At 41.5% G+C, this 16,339-nt stretch overlaps 1 protein-coding gene across 3 annotated transcripts in view; it reads right to left on the reverse strand.

Moving 5' to 3' along the window:
* Nucleotides 1–282: 282 nt before the first annotated feature.
* The window catches only part of LOC139374342 (SH3 and cysteine rich domain), a 49,844-nt gene continuing 33,787 nt past the window's right edge, over nucleotides 283–16,339 (reverse strand). For 2 of the 3 annotated variants that reach the window (XM_071115380.1, XM_071115383.1), the window contains 6 exons: nucleotides 13,677–13,758; nucleotides 12,134–12,210; nucleotides 7,987–8,081; nucleotides 5,209–5,260; nucleotides 3,623–3,760; nucleotides 293–2,388 (listed from right to left, as the gene is read on the reverse strand). In XM_071115380.1, the coding sequence (XP_070971481.1) occupies nucleotides 2,290–2,388; nucleotides 3,623–3,760; nucleotides 5,209–5,260; nucleotides 7,987–8,081; nucleotides 12,134–12,210; nucleotides 13,677–13,758 (543 nt within the window). In that variant the 3' untranslated portion in view covers nucleotides 293–2,289. Of the gene's footprint in view, nucleotides 2,389–3,622; nucleotides 3,761–5,208; nucleotides 5,261–7,986; nucleotides 8,082–12,133; nucleotides 12,211–13,676; nucleotides 13,759–16,339 lie in introns of all 3 variants that reach the window. The other variant, XM_071115382.1, reaches the window with a different exon arrangement.

Raw genomic sequence — 16,339 nt, forward strand, 5'->3', positions numbered from 1 at the left:
GATGAGACAAGATAGTAGCTACTACAACAACTGGATACCATGAAATTGGGGAGAAAAAGGGGTACAAATTGTTATTTTTTTTATTTAAAAAAAAAAAGTATAGGCTCGCGAAACTACCTCTAACTTCCTTTATACTTCAATGTATAGTCAGCACAGGCATACATGACTGTGATGTTTTCTGTGTTCCGAGTATGAAGACAAAGCTATCTATCTCGAGTTAAGGACAGTGCTTTATATATACTGTAAATAGTTTCCCCAAACGGCGATAATAAATTGATACAATTGATTTTAAAAAATTCTAATCAATTTATTTTTTATTCTGTGCATACAATCTATACAATACAGTGGTCTTTGACTATGGTTGCAACATTTCAGGAACTTTCAATATATTCCCTGGTTTCCCAGAGATCCTAGTTGGAAGATTCCATATTTCCTGCTAATTGTCTTCTTATTCCCAAAATCCTCCAAGTGGGATTTCGGGAAAACTAGGGAATTTATTGAAAGTTCACAGAGTTTCAGTGCAGCTTAGATGAACTTATAGAGAGACACATTTACTACCATACCTTTCCTTTGACAGTTCATAATAATATTTTAACAGAAAACAAATATACATGAGGATGATCAAGAAATCCTCAAAGAATATTGCTATTCCTCAAGAGAAAGGAATTGAACAGGAGTGTGTCATAAAGAGTGACATTAAAGGGATAGTTACATCTCAACAAGCATGTCTTGATTCGATGAAAAATGGGTTTACATTGTTTAACATGAATAGCCATATCTGAGTGACCATTTAGTGCAATTGGAGCAAGCATACATGAATGTAAATCAAAGCTGAATTTCAAGTAGCTCATGCATTGAAGCTTCTCTGATCAAATATTTTGACAATAACAGGTGTAAAAAGCCATTTGTAAAAGAAAAGAATGTATATAACTTGTTTTGGTTTACTTGTTATGGTGTATAGAATTTAATGTAATTGTGTCGAAATGTATATTAGATACCACACCAAGCCACTACAACAGGTATGCAGATTTTATGACATATATTCAAAAACAATTGATCTAACCACTTCCTAAATTCACATAATTTCTCATCAAATCCATTATCCTTTATAAAACACATCAAGAAACAATGTCATGATGAGTTACCCGAAGAGAACATTATCACCAGACTAAGTTGCAAATTAGGTATTCATTGTTTTGAAATATTCACAAAATCTGTTTGACAGGTTTGTAGTCCTTTTGTGGTGTCATTTGTTAAACGCAAATGTGGATGGGTAAGCAGCTAGACTAGGAACATCTAGATTTGTGCAGAATATTTTTCTCCTTTGAACAATACTACCTCGGAAATCTTGATACATTTCTGCTTCGTCTAATTATTTTTGTTGTTCCTCTCCAGTGACAAATCCAATGTATGGATTTTTTTTGTATCACAGAGGGATGGATTCTTGGGAGAATGGGTCTGTAGTTGTGAGCTTGAGGCTATCAAGACTCAGTAGAGCCATCATACGAGCATAGAAGAAAAGGGACTTATCTTCTATGCTTTTGATTAATATGCTGTTTGTAACCTCAACTGCTTGCATCAAAGTTAGCGTAAGTGAATAAAATATGATTTGATTATTTCAGAACAGAATCTTCGGCTATAGAGAACAAGTGCTTGAACATTTGGGCTTTAGGTTAAACAAGTGGTTCAAACATACTGCAGCTGATGCTAAATAAGCAAGAATGTATGGATAAAGAAAGTTGCCCAAAGTAGCTTTCCTTGCTCTCTCTGTCTCAGTAGTAGACACACGAGTACATTCAGTATATTCATGCATGATGCGTCACCTGCATTCTCCACTGGGAAATCCCACAAAGAACAAACAATGCTCAGCTGTCCTAAAAATCAAACAAAATCGGAATAAAAATCTAACCAAATCCAGAGATGCAATCACCCCACTCTCCCTCCCTGTGACCACAAAGTCAGGTTATCTGATCCGTCGCAACATTTTCCCCTTCAGGCTAAAAGGGAAAGAGGAAGGTTGGCTCTGACTCTGACAAAGCTATTCCCTTAATGGCAACAGAAATATTTTGGATCAACAGCTCAGAGGATTTCCTCCATGGTTTCAGGCGGCCATTTTGTGGGAAGAATGGTCCTCTCCCTCACGCCTGAGGTTGGCATCTAATCAGTGCTACTGTCAGAGCCATCCCTGAACATCATGGGAGTGTGCCACTGTGCCTCTCCTCCCTCCTCTCTCTCCTTCTCTTCCTCTCGTTATCGCTCTCCAGCACTCTCTATTTCTCTCTCTCGCTCTCAGATGTTTTCCAGGACATCACAGGGCACATAGCCTCTCTTCTTTCCACTGGCCACTCGGATGAAGCCACTGTGTTCATCCTCACCGCTTACACAAATCTGATGAAACAGTGAATATGATCTTGTGATTTAGTTGCTTTTTGTACAAACAAAACACATTTTAACACATTCAATTCACAATGCACAGTGGCCCTAAAGGGCGAAGTAGCTTTAGGGTCACTGTAAGGAATATTTAATTCTCCCACCAAACAACAATGACACCTGTCTGTATTTGCCTGATAGTCTTTGATACAGCTGTAGAGGGGTAGTTTGAATAGTATTTTATACAGCTGTAGAGGGGTAGTTTGAATAGTCTTTGATACAGCTGTAGAGGGGTAGTTTGAATAGTCTTTGATACAGCTGCAAAAGGTAGTTTGAATAGTCTTTGATACAGCTGCAGAGGGGTAGTTTGAATAGTCTTTTGATACAGCTGCAGAGGGGTAGTATGAATGGCTGTGTGACTGGAAACAGCGGATGTTGCTACTCATTGGGGATGGAGGCAGAGCTATGAGGTCACTGAGTCATCTTCAAAGTGTTAGGAATGGATGCATCTCCATTGGGGGTTACTAGCATGAACTCTCCTCTGAATCCTAAAATGGCCATGCAAAGCATTGTGGGAAAAGGATTTGAGGCGGCATTTTCCGTGCCAAAATGGTAATGCCATGGAAACTGCTGAGAGGGGGGGGACTACCAATTGGCCAGCTCAGGTCCCTCCTTTGAAGTGAATGTCCCGGGAGAGAGTCTTTGGACTGAGTGCCCAGGACTCCCATTGCCTATGGGAATTGGTGAGCATATGAACTGTATCTGATGTCCACTTGTATTTGGGGCTTAAACATGAACTGCAGCAAGTAAAGTTGTACATGGAAACATTTAAGGGACTAACTATACAATTCTTTAACAACCGATAATACCAATCATGTTTTCTTGTATATTAGTTCAATTGGGGATAATTGGGTACTTTTTTGTCACAAAATCGTTTGACATAATTATGGTATGATTTAAAATAATGCTGTTATGGAATTTCGGATTTTATTGGAGATGTACAGATAGAGGATGACAGGAAAGATAGAGAGAGATAGAGATATAGAGAGATAGAAATAGAGATAGAGATAGCAAGATGGAAAGATAAAAGGGCTAGAGATCGCAAGATAGAGAGAGGTTGTCTCAAAAGGCAGCAGGCCAGATTCAAACCTATGACGACACCGCAAACATGCGTGCCGGAGGCCGGGCATTACCACTCAACCAGACAGGCCACAATTATCATTGTATTGCGGGTAACAGTGAGATCACATACCTGGCCCTCCTTCAGAGTGATCTGGCCTTGCTCCTTACAGCCGATAAACGTCCGGTGACACCTGAACACTCTGTCTCCGGTCTTCACCTGGTGAGCAAAGGCTGCTGGGAAGAAACCGATCCTGTCCTCGATCATGCCCTAGATCCATCATCCAGAAGAAACATTATACACCATCACAGCTCCTGGTATTACTAACATGGCAGCAGACTGGTGCAGACCCAGCGCCAGAAAGAATCCGTTGGACTGGCCTTTGATTTCCATAGGGGGAGGCATGTTTTTCCACAGGACCTCCTATGTGTGCACCCGCTTGAGCGTTCACAATGGGTTAATGGGTCTAATAGTAAAGCACATAGGCAGCTGGTGAGTTTCAAGTTTGGGGAAACTTACAATTTATCCTACCACTTCTACCGATCTGCTTGCCAGTCATGATCATTTTTATACGCGTAATTTCGTGGAACAGTTTCATTTCAATAATAACGTTTTAGTTTTTTTCTAAATTATCGTCATGTGGTTAATCATAAAAATCTGAAGTAAAATGATAAACATCTAAAAGTTCAAATTGAACTATGGCGAGAGCACCAACCTCATATGGACACATTGATACACTGTGATCCATTGGCGGCTAAAGAAATGACAGTATAGAACTCAGAGACAGCCTATAGGCCAATGCAGCAGTAGGCCTATAACTTCCATCGTCAACTAAGTAAAATACATAGGCGTAAAGCCGACAAATACAAACAGTAGAAAATATCCTGATGAAAATTCTGGTTCTTTCAATCACATTCATCTCTCTGCCTCCCTTTCTATCTGTCTTGACATGAGCTATTGCTAGTGGTGCAACATTGTATCAAATCATCACTTGGTCCAGCCTGAAGCTGTAGCTGTAGCTAGTGAACTTGCAACATTGTATCAACTAGGCTATTCCGGGCCCATGTGAGTTTCCTGCGCCAGTGAGCTCAGGACAGAAATATGTTTGTTTTTTAATGATGTTTCCACTGGATATATGGGATCATGATATTTAGCTCTTTCACACCAAGGCTTGGTGATTATCGAGGCCGGGAGTGTTGGATAGATTTTTCACATACTGAGGAATTATCATTCACAATGGATGTAAAAAAAACAGACTTTGTTGACTTTGTTGACTGAGAGGCTCAGCTTATGTGTACGTGGTGAGTTAAAACAATCAGAAATCAGACATTGCCAAATGGGCTCTTTCCTACAAATGCATTCTGGAGAGAGATGCACCATATTCTCCACACAAACCTCCCCTTCTTCTTGATACAACATTTTAAATTATAGTAAAAACACATGCCATGCTATTTTGGTACAGACAGCATCAGCTACATGGTCTACACATACTGAGACAAAGGGGCACTGCTTCATTCGCTTGGATGCTTTAACTGAGATTGATGAGTCTGTCTGTTGGCGCGTGTCTCGGTCAAATGAATTATCAAAGAGGAGGTAGGGTAAGGAGGTAGAGTAGGATGGGCCAGGCCCCCTAAGGCCCCCCCATAACGCCGGCCCTGGACTGGTGTGGTGTAGTGGTTTAAATGTCAGTACTAGCTGTCTTCCACTTAAATACATACCTTCCACCAGTCATCATTGGAGTCGTCTGCAAGTACGATTCTGTCTCCGGGTCTAAATTAGAAATAAATTGTGTATTAAAAAAAATCAACGTCTCTGATGCTGTAAATTAGATTTAATCTGACAATAAGAAAGAAAAATCAGAAATAATGTTTCAATTATGACTCGTTGATCTCTTTAAAAAATATCCTGTCCATTGAGACAGGTCTGTGAGAGGAAAAACACTGTGGTTTTAGTTTGAACATGTTAAAAATGGTCATCTATTGAGATCTTTCGATTATAAAAAAAAAGATGGACGTTTTGGTTTATTAAATATATTGCCAATCGGAATATGTTTGGAATCATGCTTTTATGGTTTCATCACCATCATCGTGGGGGCGACAGGTAGCCTAGTGGCTAGAGTGTTGGACTAGTAACCGGAAGGTAGCCTAGTGGCTAGAGTGTTGGACTAGTAACCGGAAGGTAGCCTAGTAGCTAGAGTGTTGGCCTAGTAACCGGAAGGTAGCCTAGTGGCTAGAGTGTTGGACTAGTGACCGGAAGGTAGCCTAGTGGCTAGAGTGTTGGACTAGTGACCGGAAGGTAGCCTAGTGGCTAGAGTGTTGGACTAGTAACCGGAAGGTAGCCTAGTGGCTAGAGTGTTGGCCTAGTAACCGGAAAGTAGCCTAGTGGCTAGAGTGTTGGACTAGTGACCGGAAGGTAGCCTAGTGGCTAGAGTGTTGGACTAGTAACCGGAAGGCTGCACGATCGAATCCCCGAGCTGACAAGGTAAAAATCTGTCGTTCTGCCCCTGAACAAGGCAGTTAACCCAATGTTCCACGGCCGTCATTGAAAATAAGAATTTATTCTTAACTGACTTGCCTAGTATAATAAAAAATAAACTAAAATCATCATGTTGCAGTAGGCTAATAACAAATTATACAGAAGAAAGTTATCACAAGACAGGTGTCACAACATGTAATGTAAAAAGAGAGTGAAATTTCTCCACCTTTTGATGAGGGTGCCTTTAAAGCCCACAGTACAATGTGATTTATTGTGTCTGTCTGAAGTGTTGATTAGGGTCTGTAATGGGAACCTGAGACCTTGATCCTGTCTAGCTTGTCTTTCATAGGAGAAGATTTAAAACAACACTTTGAAGCAGCACCCAACTGTACAGCAGCTATTTGTGGGTTGGGAGTCATGCTGTGATGTGGGTGTGAATGAATTTCAAATGAAGTGGGGGATGATTGAAGTCTTTCTGGGGAGCAAGGAGGAAGATCTCAGATGATTGGAGCGTCTGAGAGGAGACAGTGTAGACATTATACACGCCAGATCCAAGGACTGGATTACAAAGGGAACGATGGAGTAAAATGGATACTTAGGGTCAAGGGCTGTTGAGAGAGAAACTCTTATTTCTTAAGGGCCCATTGCAAAATGACATAAAGAAAATGGTGCCCTATATGTTAATATTTACGTAGTCCAGACAATTCTCACTGGGCACAGACGTCAATTCAACATCTATTCCACGTTGGTTCAACGTAATTTAATTAAAATGACATGGAAACAACAAGTGTGTGCCCAGTGGGTTGCCAGCTTTCCACAGGTTCCAGAAAATATCACAAAGACGTTGATATTTGTCTCATTAAGCAATGAGGCCCGAGTGGGTGTGGTTTATGGCCAATATACCACGGCTAAGGGCTGGTCTTTAGCACAACGCAATGCGGAGTGACTGGATAGAGCCCTTAGCTGTGGTAAAGTATATTGGCCATATACCAAAAACCTCAGAGGTGCCTTATTTCTATTCTTATTTCTATTATAAACTGGTTACCAAATAGAGCAATTAAAAATACATGTTTTGTCATACCCGTGGTATACGGTCTGATATATCATGGCTGTCAGCAAATCAGCATTCAGGGCACGAACCACAGTTTATGATAAGCAATAAACCATCAGGTATTGTCTTTCTATCTCATCATATTGTAATTGTGTCAAATCACAACCATATTTATGTAACAACATCTTTGTACGCTAATGAATCGGGTCAAATCATAACCATATTCATGTGTCGATATCTTTATAATCGAATGAATTAATGTGGGTTTATGCCTGGCTCATGATTAAGAGATAGTCTTATGGTCATTAAACTGAGCAAAGTACAAGCAGAAGACCACACACAAGTCACAGACACTTTAATTGTCATGCATAACAAAACAGACAGTGTTTATTCATGTTGTATTAGAGAATAGCACTGGCAAAGACCAGATATCTATTGAGCAGTGACTACAGCATGCATTCAGTGACGTCTGCCTGCTTATCGGGGTAAACACAGTGTGTTCTACATTCAAGAGAAACCTAAGGTAATTGTTAACGTCGTGGTTTTAACAAAGAAAATGCAGGAAATGTCCAGGCAAGGCCAAGGCCCATCAGAAATCAATCAAACACCCTGTTCTGACAGTGAGCTAGTAGGAGCTTCTGGCCCTTGTAGATAAGAGAGTTTAAACTAAGCAGTCCCATAAATCAGTCACACCATTTATGACACTGTTTTTGTAAGTATTACAAAAGTGAGACAACGGTAATGTGTGACTGACTTGCCATTGGTGCCTGCTACCAGGTTAACGGACAGCTTCAGTGTGTGTAGATTTGTGCGTGTAGATATGTGTGTAGATTTGTGTGTGTAGATGTGTGGGTCGACTGAAGCTTATTTCCATTACAATTTGCCACCACAATTGAGGGCCAGTCACAAAAATAATATCAACTTGGAGAGAAAAAGGGAATGTGTGTGTGTGTTTGTGTATACCACTGACCTCATCTCCAGGTCTTCACTCTCCTGGGGAGTGAATGTAAACAAAGCAACATAGGTGTTGAGCTGAAGTGTGTCCTTCTGCAGCCATTTCCTCTCCTGCAAGGCAAAACACACACGCATACAGACAGACAGACAGACAGACAGACAGACAGACAGACAGACAGACAGACAGACAGACAGACAGACACACACACACACACACACACACACACACAGCAGCTGTCAGCACGATCCACAAAACAGAGTATAGACGTGCAAAAAACTACTACAGGTTTGTTGTTATTCCCTAATCAAATCACAGAGGAAATGCATTACTTCGTTCATTCCTTTTGATTATTCCTAGAATAGAATGAGCTCTTGTTCCGATGAAAAAAAGAGAGAATTGCTGAAGTCGTTCTGCCACCTGCTACTGTAAAGTTTCCACAACATTATATACATGTGTGGGAGGAAGCATCCTCTTGTTGAGTTGATCTGTTTTCATAAGCTCCCAGGAAATGAAAAGACAATAATAGCAGGGGCGGAGAGGATGTTGTTAGAGACGTGCTAACACAATTATCGCAGACACATTCAGTAACCGTATTTGTACGCACCTTTAGGCACTTTCTGCTTTTGTCACAATTAGTCACAATGTCACAATGACCCAGAATGCCAGGCGGTGTCTGAGAAAGGCCCATAAAATTGCCAAAGACTCCAGCCACCCGAGACATAGACTGTTCTCCATGCTCCAGTCTGGCAGACGGTCCCGGTTCATCAAGGCTCAGACCAACAGACGACTAAACAGCTTCTATCCCCTGGCCATAAGACTGTTAAATAGCTAATAACTACTGCTCACCCTCACACCTACACTGCTGCTGAAATTATTATTGATTTGATTTATTACTACCACTACGCTGCTGTTCACTGATTATTGATTGCCATTAGTACCTATCTATTTTAGCCTGTTACTTGTCATTGTTACTCCTGTTTACATGTATACTGAGTGTACAAAACATTAGGAACACCTGCTCTTTCCATGGCATAGACTGGCCAGGTGAATCCAGGTGAAGCTATGATGCTTTATTGATGTCACCATTAATCCACTTCAATCAGTGTAGATGAAGGGGAGGAGACAGGTTAAAGAGGATTTTTAAGCCTTGAGACAATTGAGACATGGATTGTGTATGTGTGCTGCTGGCCCTGGGTGAAATGTACTGCTGGCCCTGGGTGAACCGTTCTGCTGGCCCTGGGTGAACCGTTCTGCTGGCCTTGGGTGAAATGTTCTGCTGGCCCTGGGTGAACCGTTCTGCTGGCCCTGGGTGAACCGTTCTGCTGGCCCTGGGTGAACCGTTCTGCTGGCCCTGGGTGAACCGTTCTGCTGGCCCTGGGTGAACCGTTCTGCTGGCCCTGGGTGAAATGTTCTGCTGGCCCTGGGTGAACCGTTCTGCTGGCCCTGAGTGAACCGTTCTGCTGGCCCTGGGTGAAATGTTCTGCTGGCCCTGGGTGAAATGTTCTGCTGGCCCTGGGTGAAATGTTCTGCTGGCCCTGGGTGAAAATGCGGTAAGGCACAACAGAACTTTAGGGGATCATTATGGCAGACTAAAAGCTCTCTGGGGACATTTCCTCCGCCCTGGGTGGTTATATTTTTCTGTATGGTGGCCATTACATTGGAAAATGTCAAAACAATGATAACTGCAGTAGGGCCAATGAGACAGAGTGAAGAGTTAAACGAGCAGCAAAAAAACCTCTAAGTTCACAAATCAGTGTAAGAAAACAAAGTACAAGCCATTTGATTACTTCTCAATCATTCAAGACATGGGGATGTAAGATGTCCAGGGAACAGGTGTTGGTTAAGACAAGGGGACGTAAGGTGTCCAGGGAACAGGTGTTGGTTAAGACAAGGGGACGTAAGATGTCCAGGGAACAGGTGTTGGTTAAGACAAGGGGACGTAAGATGTCCAGGGAACAGGTGTTGGTTAAGACAAGGGGACGTAAGATGTCCAGGGAACAGTTGTTGGTTGGTTTGGAATATAGGACAAGAAATGGGCTGTACAATTGAATAGGCCAGCTAGTAATTTGTGTCTCTCATTTCAGATTGGACAAGAGGCAACAGGGGACAATCTGCTCCTGCAGCATGGTTCATTCCTCTGCTCATTATCCTGTAGAGCCTGTGTCTGTGTGTCCTTGTGTTTGGGTGCCAGGCTGCTTTTAAAGACCTGCCTTCAGACGAACAAACGACATCCTCCCAGCCGTGCTCAGCTCAGCCAGATAAGAGTGGTGGAGAATACCACTTTACATGTTTCAGCAAGCTGGCCAGGAGAGATCGCATAGTGTGTGTGTGTGTGTGTGTGTGTGTGTGTGTGTGTGTGTGTGTGTGTGTGTGTGTGTGTGTGTGTGTGTGTGTGTGTGTGTGTGTGTGTGTGTGTGTGTGTGTACGTATGTGTGTGTGTGTGTGTGTGTGTGTGTGTGTGTGTGTGTGTGTGTGTGTGTGTGTGTGTGTGTGTGTGTGTGTGTGTACGTATGTGTGTGTGCACATTCACATGCATGTTTGCTTGTATATCTTTGTGTCTCTCTGTATTTTTTTGTGTTTTTGGTCGTTTCCAAAGTTGACATTAAGGATAAACATGTCAAATGAATGATAGAGGCTGGCTAGAAATCTTACAAATATGAAACATGTTCTGGGAACATGAATACGGCATTTCTTATACATGTATTTTTTTTCATTCTACCACCGTAGAAGCCAGAGAGAGGGCAAAATAAATCTGTCTGAGGTTTGCTAATCAATATTACACTACAGGGAACAGAATGAAGTTTGCACTAGTTTTGTAACGTGTCAGGCTGCGCGCAGAAAATAAATATTGCACAGACCGGAGCTGGAGATATAAACATCAGGGTAAAAGCCTATTCATATCTGTGTGTGTCAGTGGCCGAGGCAAGGGTATAATTTGTCTGTAAGGGAGATGTGTTTTTCTCGTAACTCCTGGGAAAGTAAGTAGTGATGGGAGTCTGGCCAATTGTAAGTAGCATGCTGATGGACACCCACACAGCAAGAACTGGCTCAGGATCAGGTCTCAGGCTGAAGGCACAGAGTAGAGTACAGCCCACCAGCACACACAGCACAGACACAGTTCTCAGAAGCTTTCAATAGAATACTGTACAATATCTCAGGACATCCTTTAGTCCAGAGCTATGATTTGCTCAGGGCCAACAGACAACAAAAGCTAATGTCTCATGTCAGTTTTCTTCCTCGGCATAGACTAATTGTGACATGTTGAAATCTAAGTTTAGAAGCTAGTTAATGATAGGATTTTCACACTGCTCCTCTTTTGGGTAGGTTCAAGCCCTACCCATTATAGACAATGCATATTTCAAATTGGGATGACACCAACCTTACTAAGCCCAGAGCTCATTTGTCTCCAGAGCAGTTTGTGCTATCCTTAGACTTTATGTCAATGTGATGGTCCGTAGGACAAATGGGCAATAGACTAAGGATAGCCGTGGGTTGAGAGACATTCTAGAGGGACATTTCTGCAGCACACACAAACAATAAGGACTGAGAAAAGAATCAGTCACTGGGCTCCACTGAAGAACAATAACTTTGTATTTTCCATTTCCAGATCAGAGGTTATTATGATTTGTCATGAACAGTTCTTGCAGTGTTTACTTCTACCTGGGTTCTATGTGCCAGCAGTCTTTCTCAATGCATTTGTGTTTCGTCATGAAAGAGCGCATCGCCCAAGACAACGGAACTGTACTGTAGATGAGGCAGGCGAGAGACATTATTTGTGACCTCATAAAAAAGTATTAAAATGATGTTGGTGTGTTCTACTCTGTTCCACCTGTGTAAGACAAGACAGGCTGGCTGTTTCTCACACCCTCAGCTGCCATGCTGTACCCTTTTCTCTCTCTACTGACCCTGTTGTCTCAAAGCATCTGAGTGTTCAGAGGCGTCCTGGATGAGTTCAACACACAATTACACCATTTCTAACGTAACAAATATCTGTAACTCCCTTAGCATTCCACTGATATGCTTGGATGGGAATTAAATGAGTAACACTAATGTAATTCACAGTAGGAAAAAGTCTGTGTGGAAGTTGAACTTTTCTCTCCGCTGCCCTCCTTGGAGTTACAGGGAATCTGGTTACTATACTGTAAGTGTTTGTGTTCCTTACCGGTGAATCATCAGGTTTCCTCTCAGCTACGTGGCAATAGGGAATGGGCTCCATCCCATTCTCAAGTGATGTGAACACTGGAAAATGTCAAAACATTCAGTAAATCACCCCAAATCAACGACAAATACTTAAATTATCAAAGACAACAGTAAAGCTATCAACACTTTGACAATCATAGAAAAGACAGCGAAGCTTGGATGAATCTCGATAGCAGTGGGATTTCATCTACTGAATGTCCTGGAATAAACCTAAGTATTTATTTTTACAGTACAAGCTGTGATAGAAAAGCTTTTCATAAACAAATACATCATTTCAGAAAGCAATAGAGTATTCAGATGGGATTACTAATGGGACAGATTCCCATGCTGGAATCTGTCCCATATTTTCCTCTTTTTAGTGAGCACTGTCCAGATATTCAAGTAGCATTGGGGAGTAATTACAGTCTCTACATGTGGCAAGTAGAGAGGAACACAGTAGAAGGTTACCCTTCCTCAATCCTCAGGGGTCAGATTATATTCTTTTTGTGGAGCTTCTAAAGGCATTTTGAATAATGTGAGCTCTACTTCAACCAGTGTCCCTTCTACAACTTCATTGTCCTGGGTGAATGCTAATGCATGCAAAAGGTCAGGGCAATAGGCTCTTCCTCTTTGAGATCTTACACTAAGTACAGTACATAGAACTGAGAATCCAATGCATTCAGTCCCGCATCCATTACATTCAGTGAGCATCCAACACATTGTCGGCATCCATTACATTCAGTGAGTATCCATTACATTCAGTCGGCATCCATTACATTCCGTGAGCATCCATTACATTCAGTGAGCATCCATTACATTCCGTGAGCATCCATTACATTCAGTGAGCATCCATTACATTCAGTAAGCATCCATTACATTCAGTGAATATCCATTACATTCAGTGAGTATCCATTACATTCAGTGAATATCCATTACATTCAGTGAGTATCCATTACATTCAGTGAATATCCATTACATTCAGTGAGTATCCATTACATTCAGAGAATATCCATTACATTCAGTGAGTATCCATTACATTCAGTCGGCATCCATTACATTCAGTGAGCATCCATTACATTCAGTGAGTATCCATTACATTCCGTGAGCATCCATTACATTCAGTGAATCAACTGGAATTTAGATCAAGGATCTGGCATATAAAGTTATAGACATACCATTGAGCAGTCAGTAATGTTTCATTCATAAAGTCTATGCATAACAGAAGTGCATTTCCCAGTGTCACTGATGGCTGTCTCTTAGTCACTGATGGCTTCATGGCTGATGGCTGCCTCTTAGTGACTGATGGCTGCCTCTTAGTGACTGATGGCTGCCTCTTAGTGGCTGATGGCTGCCTCTTAGTGGCTGATGGCTGCCTCTTAGTGACTGATGGCTGCCTCTTAGTGACTGATGGCTGCCTCTTAGTGACTGATGGCTGCCTCTTAGTGACTGATGGCTGCCTCTTAGTGACTGATGGCTGCCTCTTGGTGACTGATGCTGCCTCTTGGTACACCGTGTACAGTACTCACCATTATCACTGTGCTTCCTGGTGAGTTCATGTTGACTGCTGTGAGCGTCGTCCTCCTCTGGAACCTGGGCTAAGTCACTGGTCTGTGGGAGCAGATAGAGAGCATTACATCTAACTGACAGATTGTTGCCAGTCATTCAGATCCTACAGTAGCTAGATACCTAGACCACACACACATTTCTGATCTTTAAAGTGATGCAGCAGAGTTTTTGTAGTAGCTAGTAGTTTTGAAGTAGCACTCACGAGGCAAAATGGGTCATCCATATCATGATCATCCATATCTTATGATATGTTACGTCCTTATTTTTTATTTTCCCCCTGGAGTTCGTATGATATGTTACAAATTCCAATTTGTACTTTTTCCTGCAATTCGTACCATATGACACATTTGTAAGTGCTTAAGATCCTGTTAAATCTCTTTAATGTTTGTGACACATTTCCTAGAAATCGTAGAGGGTGGTCTAGATTTAGGACCACCAAAAAAGCTTTGATGTTATCTTGAATTTACAAACGCTGCTCAACGGAGCACAAAAACATTGACTGATATTATGACTGGGCAACAGTTGAAGGAATCATAACAACATATGAACCCACCAAAGCAGTACTGCAGATGTTCTAAATCGGTGCCAATTATCATTGTAACTTATGCGAAACGTGTACAATGTGTATGGCAAGTTTATCGTGCAATTTATGTATTATGTTGAGTGTAGAATATACCGTGTCTATTTTGTATGCAGCACTACTGTGTGTCCAAGACTATTTTCCCCTCGGGGACATTAAAGTTCATACTATCTTATCCTTACCAGGGGTGTACTGGTAAACAAACTAGGTGGGTGAACTGAGTTTACCCTCTGCTATCACTGATGCTAACCATTGTCCTAGTTTTTAAGCGCCAGGTACTTCAGCTTAAAAATAGCAGCTGTAGCTGGCAGGACTTCCCTGGTAGTTTTAAGACATCATTTCCAGGACTGATTCAAGCTGCAGATACAGTTTAAATTAGATTTACACAGATAAGCTGCAGAGAGGAGAAGAGAAGAGAGGTGCTCCCTTTTTCTTTTGCAATGACTGCATTGTTTACACTTTGAGTCTTCAAGTCCTCCTCTCTGTCTAAAAGCTCAGCAGATATCTCTCCTGGAATAATTATTTCAATCCCCTCATCATCATCATCATCATCATCTCTTCCTGGAGTAGATTTCCTTTATTGGTAATATTTACTCAACAATGTCTGTATCCAAGTACACCTTTATTGGTCATATTTACTCCACAGTGGCTGTATCCGAGTCTACCTTTATTGGTCACATTTACTCCACAGTGGATGTATCTACACCCACCAGACATGCCACCAGGGGTCTTTTCACAGCCCCAAAATCCAGAAGAAGTTCAAAAAGCGTACAGTATCATATAGAGCAATTATAGCATGGAACTCCCTTCCATCTCATATTGTTCAAATTAACAGCAAACCTGGTTTCAAAAAACAGATAAAGCAACACCTCACGGCACAACACCTCTCCCCTATTTGACCTAGATAGTTTGTGTGTATGTATTGATATGTAGGCAACGTGTGCCATTTTTACATTTATCTAGTTCTGTCCTTGAGCTGTTCTTGTGTTTTAATGTTCTGCATTATGTCACGTTTCATGTTTTGTGTGGCCCGCAAGAAGAGTAGCTGCTGCTTTCGCAACAGCTAATGGGGATCCTAATAAAATAACAAATCTGAGTACACCTTTACTGGTATATTTACACCACAGTGGCTGTATCTGAGTACACCTTTACTGGTATATTTACATCACAGTGGCTGTATCTGAGTACACCTTTACTGGTATATTTACATCACAGTGGCTGTATCTGAGTACACCTTTACTGGTATATTTACATCACAGTGACTGTATCTGAGTACACCTTTACTGGTATATTTACATCACAGTGGCTGTATCTGAGTACACCGTTATTGGTCATATTTACACCACAGTGGCTGTATCTGAGTACACCTTTACTGGTATATTTACACCACAGTGGCTGTATCTGAGTTTACATTTATTGGTCATATTTACTCCAATGTGGCTGTATCTGAGTACATCATTATTGGTCATATTTATTCAACAGTGGCTGTATCTGAGTACACTGTTACTGGTCATATTTATTCCACAGTGGCAGTATCTGAGTACACTGTTACTGGTCATATTTATTCCACAGTGGCTGTATCTGAGTACATCATTATTGGTCATATTTATTCAACAGTGGCTGTATCTGAGTACACTGTTACTGGTTATATTTATTCCACAGTGGCTGTATCTGAGTACACCGTTATTGGTCATATTTACACCACAGTGGCTGTATCTGAGTACACCTTTACTGGTATATTTACACCACAGTGGCTGTATCTGAGTTTACATTTATTGGTCATATTTACTCCACTGTGGCTGTATCTGAGTACACCTTTACTGGTATATTTACACCACAGTGGCTGTATCTCAGTACACCGTTATTGGTCATATTTATTCAACAGTGGCTGTATCTGAGTACACTGTTACTGGTCATATTTATTCCACAGTGGCTGTATCTGAGTACATCATTATTGGTCATATTTATTCAACAGTGGCTGTATCTGAGTACACTGTTACTGGTCATATTTATTCCACAGTGGCTGTATCTGAGTACGCTGTT

This window comes from Oncorhynchus clarkii, chromosome 19, assembly GCF_045791955.1.
Source record: "Oncorhynchus clarkii lewisi isolate Uvic-CL-2024 chromosome 19, UVic_Ocla_1.0, whole genome shotgun sequence".
NCBI classification, from domain to species: domain Eukaryota; kingdom Metazoa; phylum Chordata; class Actinopteri; order Salmoniformes; family Salmonidae; genus Oncorhynchus; species Oncorhynchus clarkii.